Source organism: Papaver somniferum, unplaced genomic scaffold (genome assembly GCF_003573695.1).
Source record: "Papaver somniferum cultivar HN1 unplaced genomic scaffold, ASM357369v1 unplaced-scaffold_114, whole genome shotgun sequence".
Classification (NCBI taxonomy): Eukaryota; Viridiplantae; Streptophyta; class Magnoliopsida; order Ranunculales; family Papaveraceae; genus Papaver; species Papaver somniferum.
In genome coordinates this window covers 4,324,377-4,346,911 of record NW_020620381.1, presented here as the reverse complement: position 1 = coordinate 4,346,911, position 22,535 = coordinate 4,324,377, and the positions used below count along the sequence as shown (strand labels likewise).

At 37.3% G+C, this 22,535-nt stretch overlaps 2 protein-coding genes across 2 annotated transcripts; one reads left to right on the top strand and one right to left on the bottom strand.

The window, feature by feature from the left end:
- Positions 1 to 1,565: 1,565 nt before the first annotated feature.
- On the top strand, positions 1,566 to 2,821 carry LOC113328792 (NDR1/HIN1-like protein 13). The gene has a single exon (XM_026575803.1). The coding sequence runs from the start codon at positions 1,638 to 1,640 to the stop codon at positions 2,655 to 2,657; it is 1,020 nt and encodes a 339-aa protein (XP_026431588.1). The 5' UTR covers positions 1,566 to 1,637; the 3' UTR covers positions 2,658 to 2,821.
- Positions 2,822 to 3,806: 985 nt separating this feature from the next.
- Positions 3,807 to 5,447, bottom strand: LOC113328873 (probable E3 ubiquitin-protein ligase ARI7). Its single transcript, XM_026575866.1, has one exon. The coding sequence runs from the start codon at positions 5,445 to 5,447 to the stop codon at positions 3,807 to 3,809; it is 1,641 nt and encodes a 546-aa protein (XP_026431651.1).
- Between the last annotated feature and the right edge of the window lie 17,088 nt (positions 5,448 to 22,535).

Here is a 22,535-nt window from a genome sequence, read left to right as displayed (position 1 = left end):
ATTTATATAGGTTACAAACTTGGCCACCAAGAATACTAGCCAGAAACCTCTTCCTTAAATAACGACTAACTTTAGGAAATAATAATTAGTCTTCAATGACTAACAAAAGAAAAGTCTAAGTCTCTAGTTTCAACAGAAACTCTCTATTACCTTGACTTTGATGTAATTAGACCATGCAATGGATCAAAATTTCAAGCGATAGAGAATGGTACGAGAGGATGCATATGATTATGCAATGAATCTTCCTTATTTTCTACTTTGAACATACATGCATGTTATGTACTCATAATATGACAATATAAAGGTATTGCTTGTAGCACTTCAACACAAATCAGAATGGAATTGAAGGGTCAAAAAAGATTAACTCTCTTAGAGTCGGATGTTGGTGATTGAACAATCGAGATGAAGGAAGCTGAGAAAAGTGTGATTGGATTAGAAGTCGAGTGGTTGATAGAAAATGTAAGTAAATTCCAACTTCAAATTGAACTTGTATCAGTGAAGTGTGCGCCATCTTGATTCTGGTATACGTGCTGCTAAATACGTATATCTTATTTATGTAAGCTTTATATTATTACTACCATTTGATATCTTAATTATTCTCCAGTCCACATGTTATCTATAATGCAATATTATCTGTTGTCGAAAAGTTAGTATCCAAAAATTGCCGTGGTTCTCTTTGGGGTGAAAAAACATGAATATTATTCTAGTTCAAATTAGTTTACGTAAGTTTTTCTAGTTCAAAAGACCTGTGTATTATTAATGATCTAGTTCAAAATTACAAAAGAAATTTCTCTTTTTACGCTCTTCAGAATCTCTAAAATATTGAACAGACAAAATCTGCATGTTCAAACAACATGATTATCCGTGTAGTAGAGGTTAATTACAACCGATCTAAAACAAAAAAAATTAACTTTCTTCTTCATCTTCTCATCTTCTCCATGATTATCCGCATAGTAGAGGTTTGAATTAGTTCAAAAGATCATGTGGGGTGAAAGAGGTTTGTACAGCTACTAGACCATAAAAATCCTTAAGATAATGGCTTACTGTGGTTAAAGAAACTGAATTCTTTGTCATTTATTAATTAATTCAGTTCAGCTCATCCAAATCTCAACTCTACCAGAACTTGCAATGTCAAATATCTAAATTAATTTGCTAAGCAAGGAAATTAGAATGAAAACAAGCAGATGATATGATGTAAAACGTGACAACCCGTATGTATCTGTTTGTTTGGCTTAGAGATGTCTAGATAAGACATAAAAAATAGATTTTCGGATAAATTATTTGAAGAGTCAAAACTTTTAGTCTGGGAATAAAATTTTAGAAAAACTTCTAGAAATAAGAAAATATTTCTTTTGTAAAACAAAAAAATTTCGGTTGACTTCTGAAAAAATTACTGGAGAAGGCCTTTAATCTGTCCTTTAGCTCTACATAGGGGCAACACAACTTTTCTTATCTTAGACAATTTCTAATGATTTTTGCTCTTACACTTATATCAGAACTGTTCCCTGATAGCTGTCTAAGTGACTGATTCAAGTGGACGGTTTCTCATCTTGTCATGTTGTCTACAACTCCCGAAATTCCATATCATCTTTACATTTCATTTTGAGAAAGCTACTGATTCCACCAGTTTTACTTTAATGGGTTCTTCACCAGCCTCGCATTCTATTCCAATATTGAATACTCTTTCTAATACTATCATTCCTGTAAAGCTCCAAGAAAACAATTTTCTTGTTTGGAAGTCTCTTGTTCGACCAGTCTTAGATGAATACGAAGTGCTTGGGTTTGTTGATGGATCTTACAGAACTCCAAACCAATTCTTAAACGACGAAAGTCCGGGTTCTCAAACGGTAAATCCAGATTATGTTGAATGGCAAGATGAGGATCAAAGGTTGTTACTTTGGCTTCACTCAACCATTTCTGAGTCCGTATTATCATCATACGTTGTTGCAGGTTTGCCTACATCCCGATCTCTATGGAATTATCTTGAAGAGCAATTCGGAGCAGATGCATCTAGGACTACTCCTGCTTGTCAAGTTTGCATCAAATTTGGACTCTATTTAGCCGTCCCTGTTGTACTTATATTGATGCTCTTCATCAGTTTCATCATTCCGGACCCAAAAATACCGAACTACACTGTTACTAGTATCTCTATCAAAGGTATCAATCTCACGTCAGATGATCTAATTGTGTCACCAGAAATCAATATCTCAATTAACGCGACTAACCCGAAAGGAGCACCCGGAAGTTATTATTCTGAAAAAGGATTTTCGGTATCCATATACTATTACTCTGACACCCTTCTTTGTTCATCGGATAATTTAGTGCCGATTTTCCACCAGCAACCAGCAGAAAATGTAACGACTATTGAGACGGTGTTAACGGGTTCACGGGTAAAGCTAACGCCTATCATCCGTGATTCGTTATTGGATCGCCAAAGTAAAGGGATGACTCCTCTTGTGATTTATATGTGGATATCCTATGGAGTTAAGAATGAAGATCACCCATTTGTTTCAATGTCAGCTTATAAGATACGTTGCAAAGTGACGGTTGATAAATTAGCCGTGGATGCTCAAATTGTTTCCAATGTGTGCAGAACTGTTAAGAAGTCTACGAGGACTAGTGCCTTATATGATCAAGGGATTCAAGTACTTTCCTAGAATTAGCTTTCTAGAGGGAAGCTTCGGGTCTTTACAGAATAATCCGAAGAATGAAATTAAAATCTCACTGTATATATCAGCTTCCTGCGTCTGCATGATGGGCATGGTATGCCCGTCCGACCAACAATCAAAGATTTTTTGTGCATTTTCTTGGACTATCTAGATTGGTCTATGTGATGTGTATATTTTTGTGTATAGATTTTGTTTGAGTAAACTTTGCAAGGTGAGATTGGATTAATTGTTAGTTTTCTTATGTAATTATATAAATGTAGAATTCCTTGAATTTTGAAAATATGGACGCTTTTGAGGTTTGAAACTCTAAATGCAACAAGCAAGACAAAAATAACAACAACCAGAGAAGTTGCTATCTGGATGTGAGCAAAACAAAAATGCATATACAAAATGCAGTGCACTAGCAAATTGCAAGAAGTAGTCTTCCGAAGAACTTTTCATATGTGGGCTGGAGACTTGATATTTAAATTTATAGTGTTACTAATGTCAATGACGAATAATCTCATTCTTTGTTTCTAGAAAATCATATTAAAGGGAAAAAAGTCAAGGTATCAAAAAGAAGTTCTTAGTGGCTTGCACAACTGTAGAATCTGAGATCCCTGGAACAACTGAGCAATCAATAATCAACAATTTTTACTAGAAACGAGGGATTTGCTCATTTGAGATGCTAAGTTTGGGATCATATTGTATTTCCTTGGGGGAATTTTTGGAAAAAAAATGAAAAGAACATGATCTATCAAACAACAAATTTGCCATATATGTAGAAACGTCTTCATGCATAGTGACCAACATGACACTAAAATTTAATCAAATATAAACTAACTCACCATAGGTGAAAGAGTAGCTACGAGACTAAGGAATTAATAACCCCTCACCATGTTTATGCAGCATAAGTTCCGAAAACCTATGACAATTTATTTCGATTGATTTGTAAAGGTTTGTGCGAAATTGTTTGGGGATTTATCCCATCATACAATTGCTACTAATTAGTTACAATTATATTTCCAATAATAAAGTAGAAAATCAAGTTAAAACTCATGGCAGCTAGCTAGTAGTTTTTAATTGAAGGCATACATATTTCCTATCAAATTTTACCATCATTAGACCCTTACTATAATGCATTCAGTTTTTATTTGCTCACTTGCGTTTCGTTCCTCTCTTTCTCTTACTTTGACAACTTTCTTCGAAATGAGCCGGTTGTCTTGCTGCAGCCTCGGAGTCTACTTCTGACAGACCATTCTCTAGAGCACGAACCAGGTTGTCAAAGTAATTCTTTGTGGTTACAGTAAGGCCATCTAGCTTTACATGGAAAGAAAAGAAATCTTCGGGTAAATCATCCTTGAGATATAGTTGTATTTCTTGTTCTGCACATTGATGGAGCCTTTCCAACGCAGACTCAGCTTCACCTTGCAAATACTGAAAAAAGATTTTCTTTGCATATTCACTTTGAGGTAAGTAGTAACCATAGGCATAAGTCCACTTCAGAACACGCCTGCATTCGATGATCTGTAGCCAAGCATCTGTTATAGCCTCAAGATTCATATCAGTCATCCTATATCTGTCACTTAGCATAGCGAAGTCATTAGATTTTGTTTTCTGCAAGCTTCTAGCTGCATTTAACCTTGACTTCTGGTTTTCTGCAAATCTTTCATAGTAAAAAGTATATCTATCCAAGTAATCTTTTGCCTCCTTTTTAAGTTTATCTTCCTCCTTGTAATGTCCCTTCGATTTTGCTTTCTCATAGACATTACACGCATAATTACCACCTGTATGATCCCCATGGGTTGACCAATCACCAAGGCAGAGCCAACAAAACTGAAATTTGCAACGGCATGTCATATGCATACACCCCTCGTTTTTCTGAATTGGTTTTTTGCACTTCGGACAAGATTTGGAGTTTGCCAATATCCAAGTCACGTTTTCGGACTCAGAATTATTCTGCAAGGCCCACTTGTGCACAGTGTCGCAGTCCACTGGACGATGTGCATCGTCAAGACAATTCCAGCAAAAGCTATGATCCGAACCACAAACAACATCATAACTTGAACTACCCGCAACGAATTCAACTAAAAACTCACAGTCTGGAGAAGGGCACCATTTAATGTTTTTCTGATCTTCGACGTAAGATCTTAAAAGGTAACGAGAATACTTTTCTTTATCTTCGTCAGAAACTAATTCATTAACCATGTCCTGACCAACAGCCACCCCACAAGACGGTTCAGGACATCGCAACCTTAAACACCCAGGTCCGTCTATAATTTTAATGCTAACATATTGTGTCCAACACAATTTACAAAAGAGATGACCACAAGTAGTAGCGCACATACCATCGCGACCAAATTCATCAAAGCAGATCGTGCACATGATTATATTCTTGGTGTTTTTTATAGGAACTACTTCTTGTAACCCAATATCCTTTCGACCTTTGTCTTCGTCGGCAAACCAAGCATCCTGGGCTTTATCAACATCCCAGTTGTGGTATAGCAGCAACATGGTTGCTGATACTGTTGGAATAGAAAGCCTGGTAGATGTTTGTGTGATAGCTTCTACCTGTCGCTTACATACATCTTCTTCCTTTAGATTGGTATAACATATCTCCTTACCACCGGTTTCATCTGAATCATCGTCAATCTCAAACTCTCTATCCTCTTCATCATATATCTCAAACTCTCCATCCTGTTCATCATCAAAATCAATATGATCATCACCACAATCAGCATCATCAAATTCCTCTTCTACATCACTGTTAGAACTCAAGTACTCATCTTTTGAATCCATTATTCTCGACCTTAGTATCTATCTCTTTTATTAACTAAAACTAAAACCCCTATGAGCGTATCTATCTATTTATATTGTGCCGTGAAAAGTGAAACCTAGTATAAGAAGTAAATACAATACGATAGTGACAGGGATATTACAACTTTATATATATGAGGCAATTTCCCGATGAAACCATGACCTGCTAAAATTCGGAATATGTTATTTTGGGGAATAAATTTTGAGGTTATTCGGTTATATTCCTTTACGGAATATGTACCCCTCCTGCAAGGGACATACAAAAAATTTTACAACGTTTCCTAATTGGAGTTCTTTTGGGCCTTTTTTTATATAAAAAATGTTGCTAGGCCCTTCTCTCCTGTTTTAGGGCACATGAACAATTAGTCTCATCTAGGATGACCTTATAAAGGGTATCTGATGGATAGTCCAATTTACCTATATACCCTTAAACCATCTTAATTACTAATCTATCCTTACTCTTAATATAAAAATTTAAATTCAATTTTAAAAAAATAAAAATCATTTCATGTACATATTTCTTCTTCCTCTGGCCAAAGAAAAGAAAAATATCATCGCCGTTAATTTTTTTATCGTCGATTAGTGAAAATTTGATCGTCGATTAAAATCAACTACATAATGGGTCGTACAAAGCAAAAAAAACATGGAGCAGTTGTTGAAAATCGTCTTCTAATCATCAATTGAAGAAGAAGAAGAACCAATTGAACATGAAAGTGTAGATACTGATATTGAACCACAAATCGAACCAGCAATTGAACCAACTACAGCTCCAACTACGGAAATGATGATTAAAAAGTAAGTTTTACAAACCCAATCTCTTATTTGATGTTTTTCATCGATTAAATGTATTTAGTTCCAAAAAAAAATGGGTTTTAAACGGTTATAGTGGTGGGTTCGGCTAAAACTTAAGTTGGGTTTTCAGCAGAACTGTTCTTCATAATTTCATACTATTAGTGTATATAAACAGTTCGACTTAAAATTCCATATTAATTTTAAGCCAAACCTAGTCACAGATAGAGATGCATAGTGGGTTCGGCGTACTCGATGATACTAATTTTAAGCCAAACATATATTGTTTCATTTTTAAAAATCGTATTAGTATATAAGTTGGACTTGTTTGAACTTTTGAATTGTAAGCCGAATAAGTCAGTGCGTTTATGAATCAATTGACGGTGGTTGAGTTCGACTTAAAAGAATTTTTGAATTATAAGCTGAACCTATCACTGTGTTTAAGAATTAACTGATAGTTGTTGAGTTCGGCTTATATTTGGTCATTCAGGCTAGCCAAACCTCTTGATTTACTTTAAAAATAGTTCTTGGATAGTGATAAAATTGGGATAGTGTCTTAATATAAATATATTGACATATAATAACTTTGTTTGGTGTTGTGCTTTTTCTTCATAGTTTTCGGCTGATAAATTCCAAAACCGCACGACAAACATGAAAAAAATGAACGACACTAAACGAACGTATTACATTTCAATCGATATATCTTAAATCCCTAGACTAGAGTTAACTCACCATTTTTCAGTTTTTTTTTAATTTATTAATCAAGTTTTATACTTGTTTTAGGAATAATGAAGTTAATGAGAGGAAGAAGATGGAGGTTACGCCTTCTTAAAGGTCGGGATCCTCGAAGGGGAGGTTATAAAAAATTGGGAGGAAGCCGAGGAAAGGATAAAAATACCGTGTTCGAAATTGATGAACCACTGCCAGAGATACAAATAGAAAAATAAGAAGGAAGAGATGGTGATGGTGGTGGTGAAGAGAGAGGTGATGATAATGAAGAACCTCAACATCAACCAAAACCTCGAAAAACGAAGAAGCTTGTTGAACCCCGGGTTACAGGTTTGCATATTCCTCATAAGGATAATGTAATCCCAGCTCGAGATGATGGTTTGTCCCATGGTCTTACGTTAGATGGAGGAAATGTGTTAATCGATTACAACAAATCTTGGACAAAGAGAAGATATGATACTCCTGATAACAACGATGAGTTCTGAGTATTAAGAGACTAGATCGCAGCATAATGGAAATTATCTAAAGAGGTTCCCGAGGTGGTTGCTTACGTATAATAATCTTCTTTATGGCTTGTGATTGAACATAGACATAAGGAATGTGATAGAGTGACTATCTCCGGCTTCTGCGAGCGATTTTGTCTAGAGACTTAAACGTTTTAGTTAACCTTTGGGTAGATAACAATCACTCCTAATGACGCGAAAAATATTACAGGGATTAAAGTGAGGGTTAGAAGCATGGCTGCTGACGATTATGATATGAGTTGGGAGGATCTATATAAGTTGTACAAGAAATGTCTAGCTTAGGGCGATTACCATACTGAACTCGATTTTTGTCGTTCCGTTAAAGACGTAGATTCTGTTACAGGGAACGGTGTGAAAAACAAGAAGCTTAAGAAAGTCAATCTTACTAAATTAAGAGGTTGTAGATGGGGAAAAACGAGTCGCTGGTTTCTTAGGGAAGTGAAGAGACGAGCGTGTTGTCGAGACTACTCAACCGAGCAAACTGCTTAAACCTCACACAGATGCACTGCAAAGGGAGTGCTTAGATTCGAGAGATCAATCTGTAGGACTCCGGCCTAAACCAAGTTAATGGTCGTTCAAGAGTCAATTCGGTCGCAAAGAGGGAGATGGGTTAATCTGTATGAGGAAAGCCGAAAATTATGTGACATCAGTGATGATCAAGGATTGTGGATGTATTGAAGGTTTCTGCAAATTTTGGTGAACTGATGAGTTCGAATAAGTTCTGATAGATTGATGAATTCTTGAGAGTAGTTCCTCGAGTAATTCTGTGTAGACAATTGTTGATAGCTGGTGATCATGTCCTTCAATCGTGGATTCAGAGACTTATTTATATTGCCGAAATAGTAAAGACCTTGATCCCTGTAAGTGTGACGGTTTCTTGAGTGAAAGAGTGGGGAAGCAAGAAGTCGTGGTGAAACCAATTCCAGGTCATGTGGAGACTTGGTTAACCATCCACCCACTACTTTTCTAACTCCTTCAACCGTTTGCACGACCTACTCATATTTCTCATTGTGGATGAATCCACGTGATGTAGGCCGCAAGACAAAAAACCTAATTGATATCCCACAATGTGACATGATTGATTTCTCACGAATTGTGGAGTCTGCATGACATACATGTATTTAATTAGTCAGTTTTTGACTGATTAGACAGTGAGTCTAGATTTTGTTGAATTGAGCATGAGTGACGAGTGCTCAGTGATTCATGGATTGAACATGCGTAGTTCTTTGAATGATGTTGATATTGCACGTGTTGGCAAAAATTATAAATTTGATGAAGGATTGCTGATAATATTGATAGATGGATCAATGTTTGAGCAACTGAGCAAGTATTGCTCATTTTAGCAAATTACTGATAATTTACTGAATATTGATGGATTGAGCAAGTATTGCTCAATTCGACAAATCATTTATGGATGTCGTGGCCCAATAAATTCTTAGTTAAATTATTGGTAGACTACCAAATATTATATAATTAATCCAGGTGTTGATTGCTGAATCAACATAAATTCATTAGTGTTTGAATCCTGCTCAGAATGATGATTTGTGGAGCATTTATTCGAAACACTAATTTTTAATCAATTATTCGTTAATTGATGAATTGCTGAAGATAAGTCATGAGTGATAGAGGGACCAACCATCTGGAATGATGGATGTCCATATGACGCCCAAGTGCTCGAGTGAGCATGCACCAGAGTCCTCATTTAAATGGCTGGTGAAAGAATGATGATTAAATGACAGTTTCATCATTTATTGAAATATTGCTCGATTCAGCATTAGGTGATAAATCCTAATTATAAAACAGTGAGGGACCAACCAATAGGGCATGAAACCGACCCTTGGTGGTCGTGGGACCATCTGGTGGTCATTTGCGCAAACTCCAGGTTGGTTGAAAAGAGTTTGGGCCCAGTATGAGCAATTGAGCAAATTAGGTCAAAATTATAAAAGTGTGTGGGACCGGCTCATTGCAAGCCTTAGAGTCGCCCTTGGTCGGTCAAGAGAGCATGCTCGTGTCACCACAATGACCATATCTCAATCCTGAGAGTTTCAGTATTTTCTGGTATGCGTTTGAGTAACATGTGAGATTTTCACAAGAGTTTAATCTTGACTGAAATTCTTTATTTTTACTGGAATGAGCATGTTTTCTCATTTGATAAATATTTTGTAAATATTGAAATAAGAGTATTTTAACATTTAATATTGTTGTGAGAGACTAGCCGATCGTGTTACCATGTTAGCTTTTGGCTTTTCATGATTTCAGCAATATTTGAGAAAATATGAAGAAATCATGATTTTTGCTCAAATTGAGGAGTTTCATGAGATGAGGAAAATAATAATTTTAAAAAAACTAGGGATTGCAAAATATGGGGCCGGCCACGGCTAGGGCATGGCCGGATGGCTAGGTTGCACGGTCCCGCAACACCTTTCCCTATTTTATATTATTATTTTGTCATGAAGCCGTAAAACTATGGAGGAACCATGAGTTTTGTTGAAACGAAGGAGTTTCATGAGATTAGGGAAATAATAATTATAAAAGATTAGGGTTGCAAGGTGTGGGACCGGCCACGGATAGGGCATGGCCGGCTGGCTAAGTTTCCCGGTCCCACAACACCTTTTCCTATTTTATATTATTATTTTCATGAAACCGTGAAATTATGGAGAACCATGAGTTTTGTTGAAATGGAGGAGTTTCATGAGAATAGGGAAATAATATTTATAAAAGATTAGGGATTGCAAGGTGTGGGACCGTCCACGGCTAGGGCATGGACAGCTGGCTAAGTTGCCCAGTCCCACAACACCTTTGATGTTATTATTTCTCATGAAACCATGAAAATATGGAGAAACCGTGAGTTTTGCTCAAACAAGGAAAGTTGCTGGAATGGGGGAGTTTTCATGAGTTAATGAAAATAACAAAATAAGGAAAATTATTGGGAGAGGGCATGGTCCGCCATCCAGTGGGCCCGACCCATGGGCGCCTATTATTATTTTATTATTATTATTGTTTTCTCCTTTTTTTTGTAGGATTCCTCGTTTATCCATATTTTTGAATGCTCGTTTGTGCATTCGGGTGCCCGGTCGTGCATCATTTTCGAGTACACTTGCACCATTTTATGGGGCTTACTCAGTGATGGTCCAGATCCCCGGTTGTTGAATATTTATTACGAGTTTATGAAATTCAGTGGAGAATAATTCATGAAACTGAGTGATAAAGATGAGTAGTTACTTATTATCAATTCACGAGATTATCCGTCTATTCCACCATGAATTTGGAATAATAAAATTATCCATTACCATTTCATGAGATCAGCCGTGGATTCGATCATGAAATCGGAATAATTAGATAAGATAGTTGTTTATTGCCATTCCATGAGATCAAGCCGTGGACTCGATCATGAAGTTGGAGCAATGGGATAAAAAAAGATTATCTTCTGGGAATTCAGTGGTGAATGTCACGGCAGAATTAACCTATTTGCAAAAAGGGTATTATCCAGTTAAAGCGCCATACTCATAAGCATTCTGGAAGGTGCATAGTCAGAGAGCAGCAAGTGTTTCCGGCAATCTGAAGGCGTTAATGCTCTCAATCTTACGGAGAACCACCTGAGTCTATACACGGTCTCTCTACATAGTCAGGGAACAGTGAGTGTCACCGACGTCCTGAAGGCGTTAATGATCTCAATCATACGGAGAACCGCCTAATTATGCTATTCTACATAGAGGGTACGATGAAATGCCAGGAATCGAAACGCTCATCTAGTTGAGGTTTTTCGAGAAACATATTCATCATGGTTCATAAAATATGAAAAATCACATGCCTGAAAGCCGTGTCAGAAACACGCAGTATCATGATTTTACGATTTTGATCTTTGTTGAAAATCCACCATCTACATTAAGTCCTCTGCTTAGTGGGGGACAGTCATGTTCTGCAGTAAGCATTGAATGGTGATTTCCAGTCGACGAGATCAATGGTTGAACTCAGTTATACAAAAATGTTTTCAGAATCCACGATTTTCTGCAATGGTGTCATGTACGAGCAAATGTTTAAGTGAGGATCCTAATAGCATGATAGAGCATTATTTTGTGAACACGGATAGGTGAGGTGATGCTGATTTGGTCAGTTAAAAGCCCAATTTTGGTCGGTTTAGTGTTCGCGGGTCCAAACCCACAAAGAGGAAACCCATGTTTATTAGGTTTTGGAAATAAAACTAATATAAAAGGTAATTAACCCTATTTATTTTTTACCTTTTAACGACCAAGAACCTCCCTCTCTTCATCACACTTGCACGAGCAGCAGCAGGGAAGGAGATTTCGCCAGACCTCCCACCGCCGATCGCCGCCGATCATAGTCCGGTCAAGTTCCGGCCTGTGCCGAAAAGGTGAGATCAATTTTTTATTTTTTATTTTTCTATGTGTTTATTATGCTTCATGAAAACCCAAATTTGTTTTCAAAGCATGGAATTGTGCAAATACTTTTAGGAACGTAGGTTCGTAGCAAAAGTAATATAACTATAATCCTTAAAGTTAAAGGAATTTTGAAAAGACTTGTAGTTCATGATAAAATTTATTTATGAACTTTCGAAGTTTTATTTGGAATATGTGGACCCTTGGAAAAATAAAAACCACCCTTGTTTCATAGACGAATGCTCGATTGAGCAAAATAACAATTTTTGATTAACTCACGTAAAAAAAAGTTTTTCTTTTTTACAAGTGAGTTTTTTGTTATTTTTTGATAAAAACTCAAACACCAGTTTTGAGTAATTGTTGGAGATAAACAATTATTTTTCATGATTTTATGATGTGTGTTTGCGGTATAAAATCATGGAACGTTCACATGAGGAGTTTATGTGAATTGTTCATAGTTTCGTGAAAAGTCAATGTTGACTTTTGAATGATAAGTTTTTTGCTCACTTTCGCAGGTTTGAAAGAGTAAGCAACTTTTTGGAGTTTTACGCTGTTATCACTAAGTTCGTGATCCTGAAAATAGGTAAGAGTTGGGAATTACCATTTTTGTAGATGTTGATGTGAGAATCGTAATTATTTAATTGTTTTAATTCCATCGTGTTGACGAAATTTGGGTGTGAATGTCGCAGCAGCTTTGCAAAGATGACTCGATCCCGTGGTAATGGTTCTGAAGATGACGTTTCTAGATAGGACACTTCCAGAGAGGATGTTTCCACAGACACGTCTTCCAGAGATGATGACTACTCCATAAATGGTGATTTTGGGACTTCTCAGGAGAAAGGGGAAACTCCCAAACCTAAGAATATTCCAAACACTGAGGACAGATTTTTTGAGTATCTGTATAGGCCCGAAAAGCATCCTTTAGGTTCCTCGTTTCGGCTGCTTATCAATCCTAGAAGCATTACTCAGAATAAACTGATATCTCCTTCAGCAATAACTCGGTTCTGTTTGGAATGGAAACATTTTTTGCTTCGCATGTGGAACTCAAACTTTCTCGGAAGCCACTGACACACTTCTATGGATGGGCGAGGCATATGCTGGGTCACAACCGTGTAAGGACTATGTTAGACCGTGCACAAGTAACACGAGCCATTCAAGCTGCTGGGGATTTAATCATTAATCATTACATACCAGGGATCGTGACTTTACTTGCTCGTTGGTGCATCCCTACTTACACCTTGATATGCAGGTGGGGAGAGTTCACTATTACTTTAGAAGATGTAGTCGCTTTGTTGCACCTTCTAGTCACTGGAAATTTCCCTGAAGAACTCTCAGCATAAGAGAAGTTGATATCTGGCGCTTTGGAAGCTAAAATGCATGAATTCAACGAATCTCCCAAATTTTGCTATGCGCAATGGATGAGATACTGGTGTCAAAGAGATGGATCTCCTGAAGAACCCGTTGATGGTATCTTTTCCATTGATGCTTTCTTATGCTTGTGGCTCTCCAGAGATGTTCTTGAAGATAGTGGACATTTGTTGAAGCCGTTTGTGATTCGATTCTCCATAAATATGGCCAAACGTGAGAAACTTCCGATTGGTAGTCTATTTTTGGGTTCGTTGTTTGCAAATTTAGACTCTTTGGTTATAGAATTCAGCGTCTACAATGGTTTCATGAAAATCGAAACATATGTTAATACTATGTTCCTCCAATATTTGATGTGGGAACATCTCGAGAAATATGCTCCAATTCCTTGTAGCATTTTACAAGGACACAATGTTGACACTCGCCATGCTTTCCTCGAGAAAGACAACGCCAGGATCATGCGTTGGTCTACAAAGCAGTCGCAATACAAGATATGCATCACTGACATTTTAGACATTGAATCTAAATTCAACTTTCACCCATGGGTGTTGGTTCCTTCTCTATTCTCGTAATTGATCACTTTCAATACTGATGATGAAAACGTCATGTTGAATACTGGTAACGATTTGAATGACGGAGAGAGATCTTTTATATTGAGTTGCACTCCTGGTCACCTAGTATCAGTAATGCATGGAGAATTCCGGGTAGAAGAATATAACATCGACAGGTGGGATCGACAATTGGGTGTCGACCAGTGTGTCCCAGGTCACCGAATGAACAAACCATCAGTTGAATATCTGAAAGCTCGCTTAGATTGCACTTGTGTTGAGGGGAATGAGTATTTATTTCCATGATATGATCGTGATATCTTCGTGACCCCGGGTTACATATACTTCTGGCGTCAACAGCTTGAGCGTTTGTATGCTTTTGTGATGTATGTTAAATCTCCAGCACAAGAATTTCCTTCCCTTGACCTGATTTCTGCTCGACCAAGGCTAAAATACCTTTCTCGTGGTGACAAGAGGAAGACATCTCCAGAATGTGCACAGGTAAGTTTTTCCTCATGATTTTGACAAATGTATGATAATCGCTTCTTAATTCTTCATTGATTCTGTGTAGGATGGCCGTGCTGTGAGATCTCGAATCCATGTAGACATCTAGACCTTCAATAAAGCTCCCATGGCGGATATGGTAGAAGCAAGACATCTCATAGGATGATACAAATAATGTCCAGTCCCCTGTCGCTTCTTTGGTGAGTTGTTGACACTTTTCTTTATCGTTGCGACTTTCTTGTGCATGTGTTTAGGATCCTGAAAGAATATTGTTAATTCGTTTAAGAATTTTGCTCCATCGGTTGTTGACGGTCTTCGTTTTGCTCCTGGTTAAACAATTCAGGGATCCAGTGTCGACAAGGAAGTCGATGTAAGTATCCCTCTTCGTGCCAATTATCATAATAATCTTTTGAATGAATTAATGATAATTTTTGTTGATGTATCCAGGAGGAAATCATTGTAGATAAGCAACATGTTGATAAAGCGTGCTCTTCTTTGGGACATGAGACTATGGAGAATTCCCGAACCGAATGGAGATAACAGTATTGCCAGTGGAGATTCTGGCATTGTTGAGCCTTCAAATGATTTAGAGACTCCCCTAGTAAGTATATATCATGTCTTTATTGAATTATGAAATTGTTGATTTGTGAATAAATGAATGAGAATCCATGTGAGTATACGAGTAATTTTTCTGAAATACGTCATCAGAAAATTTCAGACTTTAGCCTTTTAGTAAAAACACTGTATAATCTTCGTCCGGAGTTGGATTTTTGCGATATGCATATGTATATACAAGCCCAGAAAATTTCCACGCTTTTTTCAAAGAATCTTTTTGAGTTTTGTGCATGTTTAGGGCCTGAAAAAGGCGAAACAGTAAACTTCCAGGAGACTTTTAGAATTTTTCAGATTGTATGTTGTCCAATGGTTTGGCCACATCTCCTTGATCGTTCATCCGATTTCTATGAAATTTTGATATGTCTTAGATAACATCAATACGAGTAGAATGGTATATGACTAGGCCTTAGATTCCTTAAAAATTTCTCCCAGTTCATCGTTTCATGCAGGGCAGTGTAAAATCTCCTCGGATAAGCTCGTTTGAAAAACATATTTTATGACTTCTACACTATTTTCTCATGTCTTGGATGCATAATAAATAACTTGGATAGTGTTAGTTCACTTACATGATGGATTTCAAGATTGCGTTGGGTTTCCATGCTTAAACCACTCTAATCCCATGTAATTTTTTCATTAGGTGACAAATGTCGAAGTTGGGAATAATGGAGTCGATAATGCCATCTGGAGCAACAATGGAACTGTCGATAAAGAGTCCCGCATCCCTGCACTTCAGGATCATGAAATCCTTGTTGTTGATACCGCTGAAGTGACTGAAACTCCAATTATGTTGGTTTCAGGAATGGAGGAAGCCGAGTCGAGGATGGAAGAAACTGCCCCGGCAGAAGCTGTTTCTATGATTGTTGATGTCGCTCCAGTGACTGAGAACCGCATGATAGTACATGAATATCTTGATGCAGGGATTGATTTTACTCCTCCATTTGGTGAGGCACTCCGACATCACATGTTAGTTGGTGGATGTAGCGTTCCCATTGGGTATGTTGTTATGTGCGAGAAGTTGTGGAAGATGTATGGCCATATTGTCGTTACGAAAGATCCAGAGCATAACTATTTCTTGACAAAGCAAGTAGAGAACAAATTGCGTGGTATAGATGATATTCGTACCAGGGACAGAAGTATTGTGACTCGAGATGTACTCTTTGATTGGGAGTACAACTTAAAGAAATCTGAAGAGCTCGGCTTCAATCTAAAGTGGCTTCGTCAAAAGATTGACGCCATCAGGAAAGCAGTAGAAGGGACCACACATTTCACCAGTGAAGTCGTGATGAAGAAGATGGCTGAAGTTGCTGAGTTAACCAGGAAGATGGAGTCAGAGAGAGCAACTTTGCAAGTCTTGGAGGATGCAGAAAGGCAGAAATCCTATTTTGCCGACTTTCTTTAGTTTTCTTTCCGTAGTCCCTTGAACTTTGAACTTCTGAGAGATGTGAGGTTTTACTTTGGTTTTGATTTTTTGATTGGTTTTGGAAAAGTGCATGATTGAGGATTTTCTTTTGGATTTTGATAGGGATTCCTTATTTAATGAAAAGACTTTGATAAATTGTTTAATTCAAATACTGGATGCAAGTATTGAAAGAAAATCCTAAAAACAAATCAGATAATTTTGTGTCTCGAGCAGGGAACGTCTGAATTGTTGAATACCTCAAGCATCAAAATCTTTGAGCCAATTGTCGTTGAGAACTGGCATGGTCCTGCCATCTGTGTTGGTTAGTTTGTAGTATCCTACAATTATGGATCTTGCGACCACAAAAGGTCCTTCCCAATTGGAGCTCCTTGCAGAATGGAGATCACGTTTAGTTGCCTTAAGAACTAAATCTCCCTCCTAGAATTTATTAGAATTGATTTCCCGTGCCTTGAATATCTTCTATTGATTTGGAATTCCTCGAGCAGTGGAGTTCCATGGCTGTGGTACATATGGGCACTCGTGCAAAGCGAAGCACCTAGTATATTGCTTATCAAATTCAGCCATTATTCTGGAGATGGCTGTGTCGGTGGAGTGCTGAATTTTGAGGGGTTCTGTATCTAACCACTTGGTGAAGTATTGCTGAGGCGAGACTAGCCACTCATAATATTTGGTGAGTTCCAACTGACTGGAAGAATTGATCCCTCGGGACAGGGTAGTAAATTTAAAACTTGATAATATGGATTCATGAGCAGGAATAAGACTTTCCTGAGAGCGGAATATCTTGATGAAAGAATGTGCATTTTTTCAGGGTTTTGTGTCAGTTCCATTAGCGCCTTGACCGAGTCTAAATGCTCGAATGATGGAGTGTCTTCTGCTTCCTTTGAATCAGAGCTTTCATCAATGAGTGAGTGTACGACTGAGGATGTTGGAGTCGTTTTGTTAGCATGGATCCATGTCCGCCCGAGAACCATATCATATCGGGGATCTTCCCTGATGATGTGGAAGTTGGTTTCATCCCAAGTTGAGCCGATCTTTATCTTGAGGATGATAAAACCATATGCTACTCTTGAGACTCCTTCGTGATGTATGACTGAAATAGGAGCGTGAGTTGCTTCTTGGCGAGTGATGCCCACATCTATGAGAGTCTTCAAAGAAATAATGTTGATGGATGTGCCAACATCGATTAACACTCTTCTGAATTCATTTCCTTTGAGATGTACCGTGGTGAGTAGTCCCCAGTCATACATCTCTTTGTCAGTGATTGGAGGTTCAGAAAGTGTCTCTTGGATCACTAGTCATTTCCCTAACACAATGTGGTTCAATGCAATATACATATCGTCTCTCAGAGCTTTTGACAAGTACAACAATTCGCAGACATGCTCAATCAAGGATTGAACTGCTTCTTTGACCAGATGCTCAGAGAGTGTAAATGTTCTGATTGTGAGAGGATTTTCTGTGTACTCCTTCACTCCCCAGTTCTCCTGAATCAGCCTTTTCTTTAAATATGCGCTTCAAAGTTCTGCAATCACTTGTTGGATGACTGACATATCTATGGAAACGGTAGTAGCATGGATGCTCCATTTGTTGCTCAATTGGTTCCTTTTTAACAGGTGGAAATTGAATTGAACCATCCTAGATCCAGACTTCCAATAGTTCGATCACTTCTTCAATGGAAAAAGGGAAATCAAGCGCCTTTTGCTCATTCTGTTGATGTTGAACCGGTGGCTGTGCATTTCTGTCCTGATTGTCTTTTATTTGCGCCTTCTAGGATGGGACGTCGTAGAAGCATTCTTATGTTGTTGTGCTTCAGCTTTCCTTTTGCTCCCTTCAGCAACTGTTAAAGCATTGCTCGGTCGAACTCGCATGCGTTGCTATCTCAAGCATGTTTTTCAATCTTAGTGATCAAAACTATAAGTCTTGATTTCTGGTCTACTATAGCTAAGTCTCGAAATAGGATAGTAAGTGCAGTCGAGCTCAAGAACTCCATGGCGATTCATCATACAAGAATAAGAAGTACTCAAGGAACCGGTGGAACTTCATCAACAAAAAGGTATGTGGATACTTGAACTTATCTATCACTCAAAAGTCTATCTACTCTATCTCCTACTTTTTGAGACAAAAGTCGTTTGCTATATAGACTTTGATTATACATATTTGGTATTTCGATCCGAGTATACCTTGCCTATCTATATCTCGAAATATGTGTTGGTAAGCTTTCGCTTCAACCGAGTTTATCTTTACCTAGTGACAAAAGTCATGTTATGTTTCAATCACTTTGAAAATTGCTTTGACGAGAAATGGTGTAACAACTGTATAACGTCCTCTAAGAATATTTCAATGATTGAAATGAGAGTTTAGATTATATAACCAATGGTGGACATAAGCATTGTTGTGGAAACATATTTATGTACAAAACCTATTCCTTGAACCAAAGTTTGCGAACTTTGTTGATCAAGAGAAACATAATGTGGCGTGAGCTAAGTTCGCGAACCGGCGGATGTTTTTATCCGAGAATTTCTGCTTGAGTTTCTGAACTCCTTCCGTGAACTTAAGTCCGCGAACCCAGTCCGCGAACTTGAGTAGGTTATATCTAAATATGATGACCGTGAACTAATACTTATAAATACTAAGGAATGCAGTATGCAAACCGTGGCCATAAAGTTTATGAACCGATTCAAGTGAATCACATCATCTTTGTTTCAATTGTGTCTTGTGTAGTACATGAGACTTCCTTGCAATTGAACAACTCTCTAACTAGTTCATTTGAAGTCATTTGAACTAGTTATGGTGAAAAATAACATGGTTGATATGAAATGCTCATATGGCTAACCATTTGTTTAACTATTGTTGAACCAACAAGTGCATATGATCGGGTATGGTTAACAAACCTAGAAACGTGCATTTCATTTGTGTGTAACAATCTAAGATATTGGCTTGAATCTAAATCGGGTTTTAATCTAAAGGTGAATATTGAATGCTTTGTTTTCTAAGCTAACATTGATTGCAAACCCTGATTTGAAAGACTATATAAGGGGAACTCTAGCATCTGTGCAAAACCAAACCGCACATCTTGTTTCGCTACCATACGATTAAGATTGTTGTGAGGTGATTGATAAATCTAGGCTTTTCTTCGGGAATATAAGACCGGATTATCAATTGGTTCATGTGCACCTTGATTTATCAAAAGACGGAACAAAAACATTTAGGGTTTATCTGTGGGAGACAGATTGATCCTTTGGCAGACTTGTCTGTGTGAGAAAAAATTATTTATTATCAAGTCTTCGACTTTGGATCATAGCAACTCTTAGTTGTGGGTGAGATCAGCTAAGGGAATCAAGTGCGTAGTATTCTGCTGGGATCAGAGACGTAGGGAGTACAACTGTACCTTGAATCAGTGGGAGATTGATTGGGGTTCAACTACAGTCCAGTCCGAAGTTAGCCTGGAGTAGGCTAGTATCTATAACGGCTTAATACAGTGTGTGTTCAATCTGGACTAGGTTCCGAAGTTTTTCTGCATTTGCGGTTTCCTCGTTAACAAAATTCTAGTGTCTGTGTTATTTCTATTTCCTCATTATATTGTTTATCTTTATAATTGAAATAGTACAGGTTGTTCTTTGAAGATCAATCAATTAGAATATCCGACCTTTTGGTTGTTGATTTAAATTGATTGACACTTGGATATTGGTCTTTGGTACCATCCGTTATTCCTTGTATTTGATTAGAACTCGCAGATTCTGCATGAGTAAATCAAATCAAGAGAGAGATATTAAATCCCCGATATACTTTTATCTAGATTGAGTCTTGCTGTCTAGTTGATTCTCTAGTAAGTATTTTGGAGTTAGTCCATACATATTGATAAGCGAAATATTGGGTGGTGTTGTTAGACACACGCTTTTTCAATTGGTATCAGAGCAGGCAAACACGTTAAAGACCTTATAAGTCTGTGTTTGTAGTGATCTGATTATGGATGAGTCTATCTCTAATAAGGTACCAGTTCAGAAATCACCAGATGATTCTAAAAGCTTGAATTCACCTGAGAGAACTATCACATCTAATTCAATATCTAAACATTCTCTTGATGTAAAAACTGTTGATTGGGAAACTCTCCTAGAAGAACAGTTGGATGAACTTTCTGATGAAGGTGATTCAGATATTGATAGAAATGTTGATGAGGAAGTCTCAGAGTATGTTAAGTTTTTGGATTCTTGGAATATAAAGAAGATTACAACTTCTCATGTCTCACCTGTTTTGACTCCTCTCCGTCGAGAAAACAAGAAATTGAGAAGATATTACGCAGGTGTTTATTTTTCAACGATTCGATCCTCAAGGATTCTGAGGAAAACCTATGTATGAAGTCACTTGAATGTGATAATCTTTATCCAAAGTACTTTTTCTTGGAAGAGAAACTTGCAGAATCTGAAGCAAGGTTTAACTCTCAACAAATTAGTTTTGATGACAGAGAAAGTGCTTGTCTCGCTCTAGAAAAATGCCTTGAGGATGATTTAGCTGTTGCTCTTGATAAAATCAAGATGTTGGAAGATGACTTGAAAAAGTTCAATAGTAATTCAAGCAAATTAACCACTATGATAGGAGAAAGTAAAAATCATCGTGATACACGAGGATTGGGCTATAATGTAATAGATGCTCCAAGTATTTGCAAAGAGGTAAAATTTGTCAAGGCTACTGATTCTTCTCAACAAAAGGTTTTCTCTAATGGAAAAAGTGAAATACCTTCACCGTCAATTAAGGTTCTAAAGAGCAAAGAATATCAACCTCCAAAGTCAGCACATACGGATCGAGGTAAGAAAATTCCTTATGTTTGCCACTATTGCGGAAATAAAGGCCACCTGGAAAGGAGATGTCGTTTTCGTATAAGGAATAAGAAACTTCATGATGTTCTTGTTTGGGAATCACAAGAAGTTGTGAAACCAATATCATATGTTAAGTCTAATCCCCTTAAAATTATAGGTTGTAACTTTCCAACCTTTAGGCAAGGGGATCGTTGCTGTGATAAACCTACATTTTCCTATAAACATTATACGAAGCCTTTTCACAATCCTAATGGTTATCAAAAGGATAACTTCGTAAAGACGAAGACAACATCCGATGCTCCCAATTGGAGAAAGACTAACTTGCAAAAGAACAGTCAATCCAATTTTCTTCCGAGAAATCTTGAAGAGAGTTACGGGAAGAAGGTTCTGGTTGTTCCTAAACGCATTCAAAAGTGGGTACCAAAGAAATATAATGATGCTTCGAGTGTGAAAAGGAATGATCTTCCAGAAAATTCCATGACTATGGAGAAGGCAATATCCATGATGTTGGAACTTACCAAAGTTTTTTGGAAAAATGGAATTGGATGTGAAAGGCTCTAAAAGTGATCCCTTTCAATATAATCCAAAGGTCAATTGTGGTGAACAATACATTGTTCACCCCAACACAACTTGATTGTGTTGTAAGTGCATCCTCACCAAGGAATGCCCTGCTACGTATACGGTGAGGGAAGCACGAAAATTGGGGCGCACATATTATGTTCGGTAAGGCTGTAAAATTCAATTGTATTCATCTTTAAAAGGTATGTCTATAAACTTGAGAAAGATTTGTGCTTTTATTTGTTTAGAGAACTTATAACGATTCACGTACCTTTCTTATCATTCTTTTCTACCTAACTTGATATGTGTTTAAGGTTCTTAAACGTTTAGGTTTGAAAATAGTAGTTCGGGATGTTTGGAATTCATGTTACACCTACCAGGTATGCATAACATCTTTTAAAATCAAAATCTAGGGGTTTAAGCTCGCGGACTTGAAAATTCGTTTGCATACCCGTATGCATACTTGACGTCGATATTCAGTAAACTTGTTTTGGATGTAACTTCTTCATCCGAACTCGGAATGACCTCACTCTTTTTGCATTCTCTTCCTATTTGAATACTATTCAAAATGGATATGAGAATTATTGTATTTGGATGAGTTAAGATAGGTATTTGTCTTGTCTCTTGTTTTTGAGTGTTTTGCTCAGTTTCGTTGCACTTGTTCCACTTCTCTTAGACTTGGCACTTGTATTCTTGGAGTACTACTCTTCTAAGCTCATTGTATCTTTTACAAGAATGTTGTTGGTCAATCACAAAGAAGGAAGTTCAATAAAAAGAAGTATTATGCATTACTATGGGATTCTTGAATGT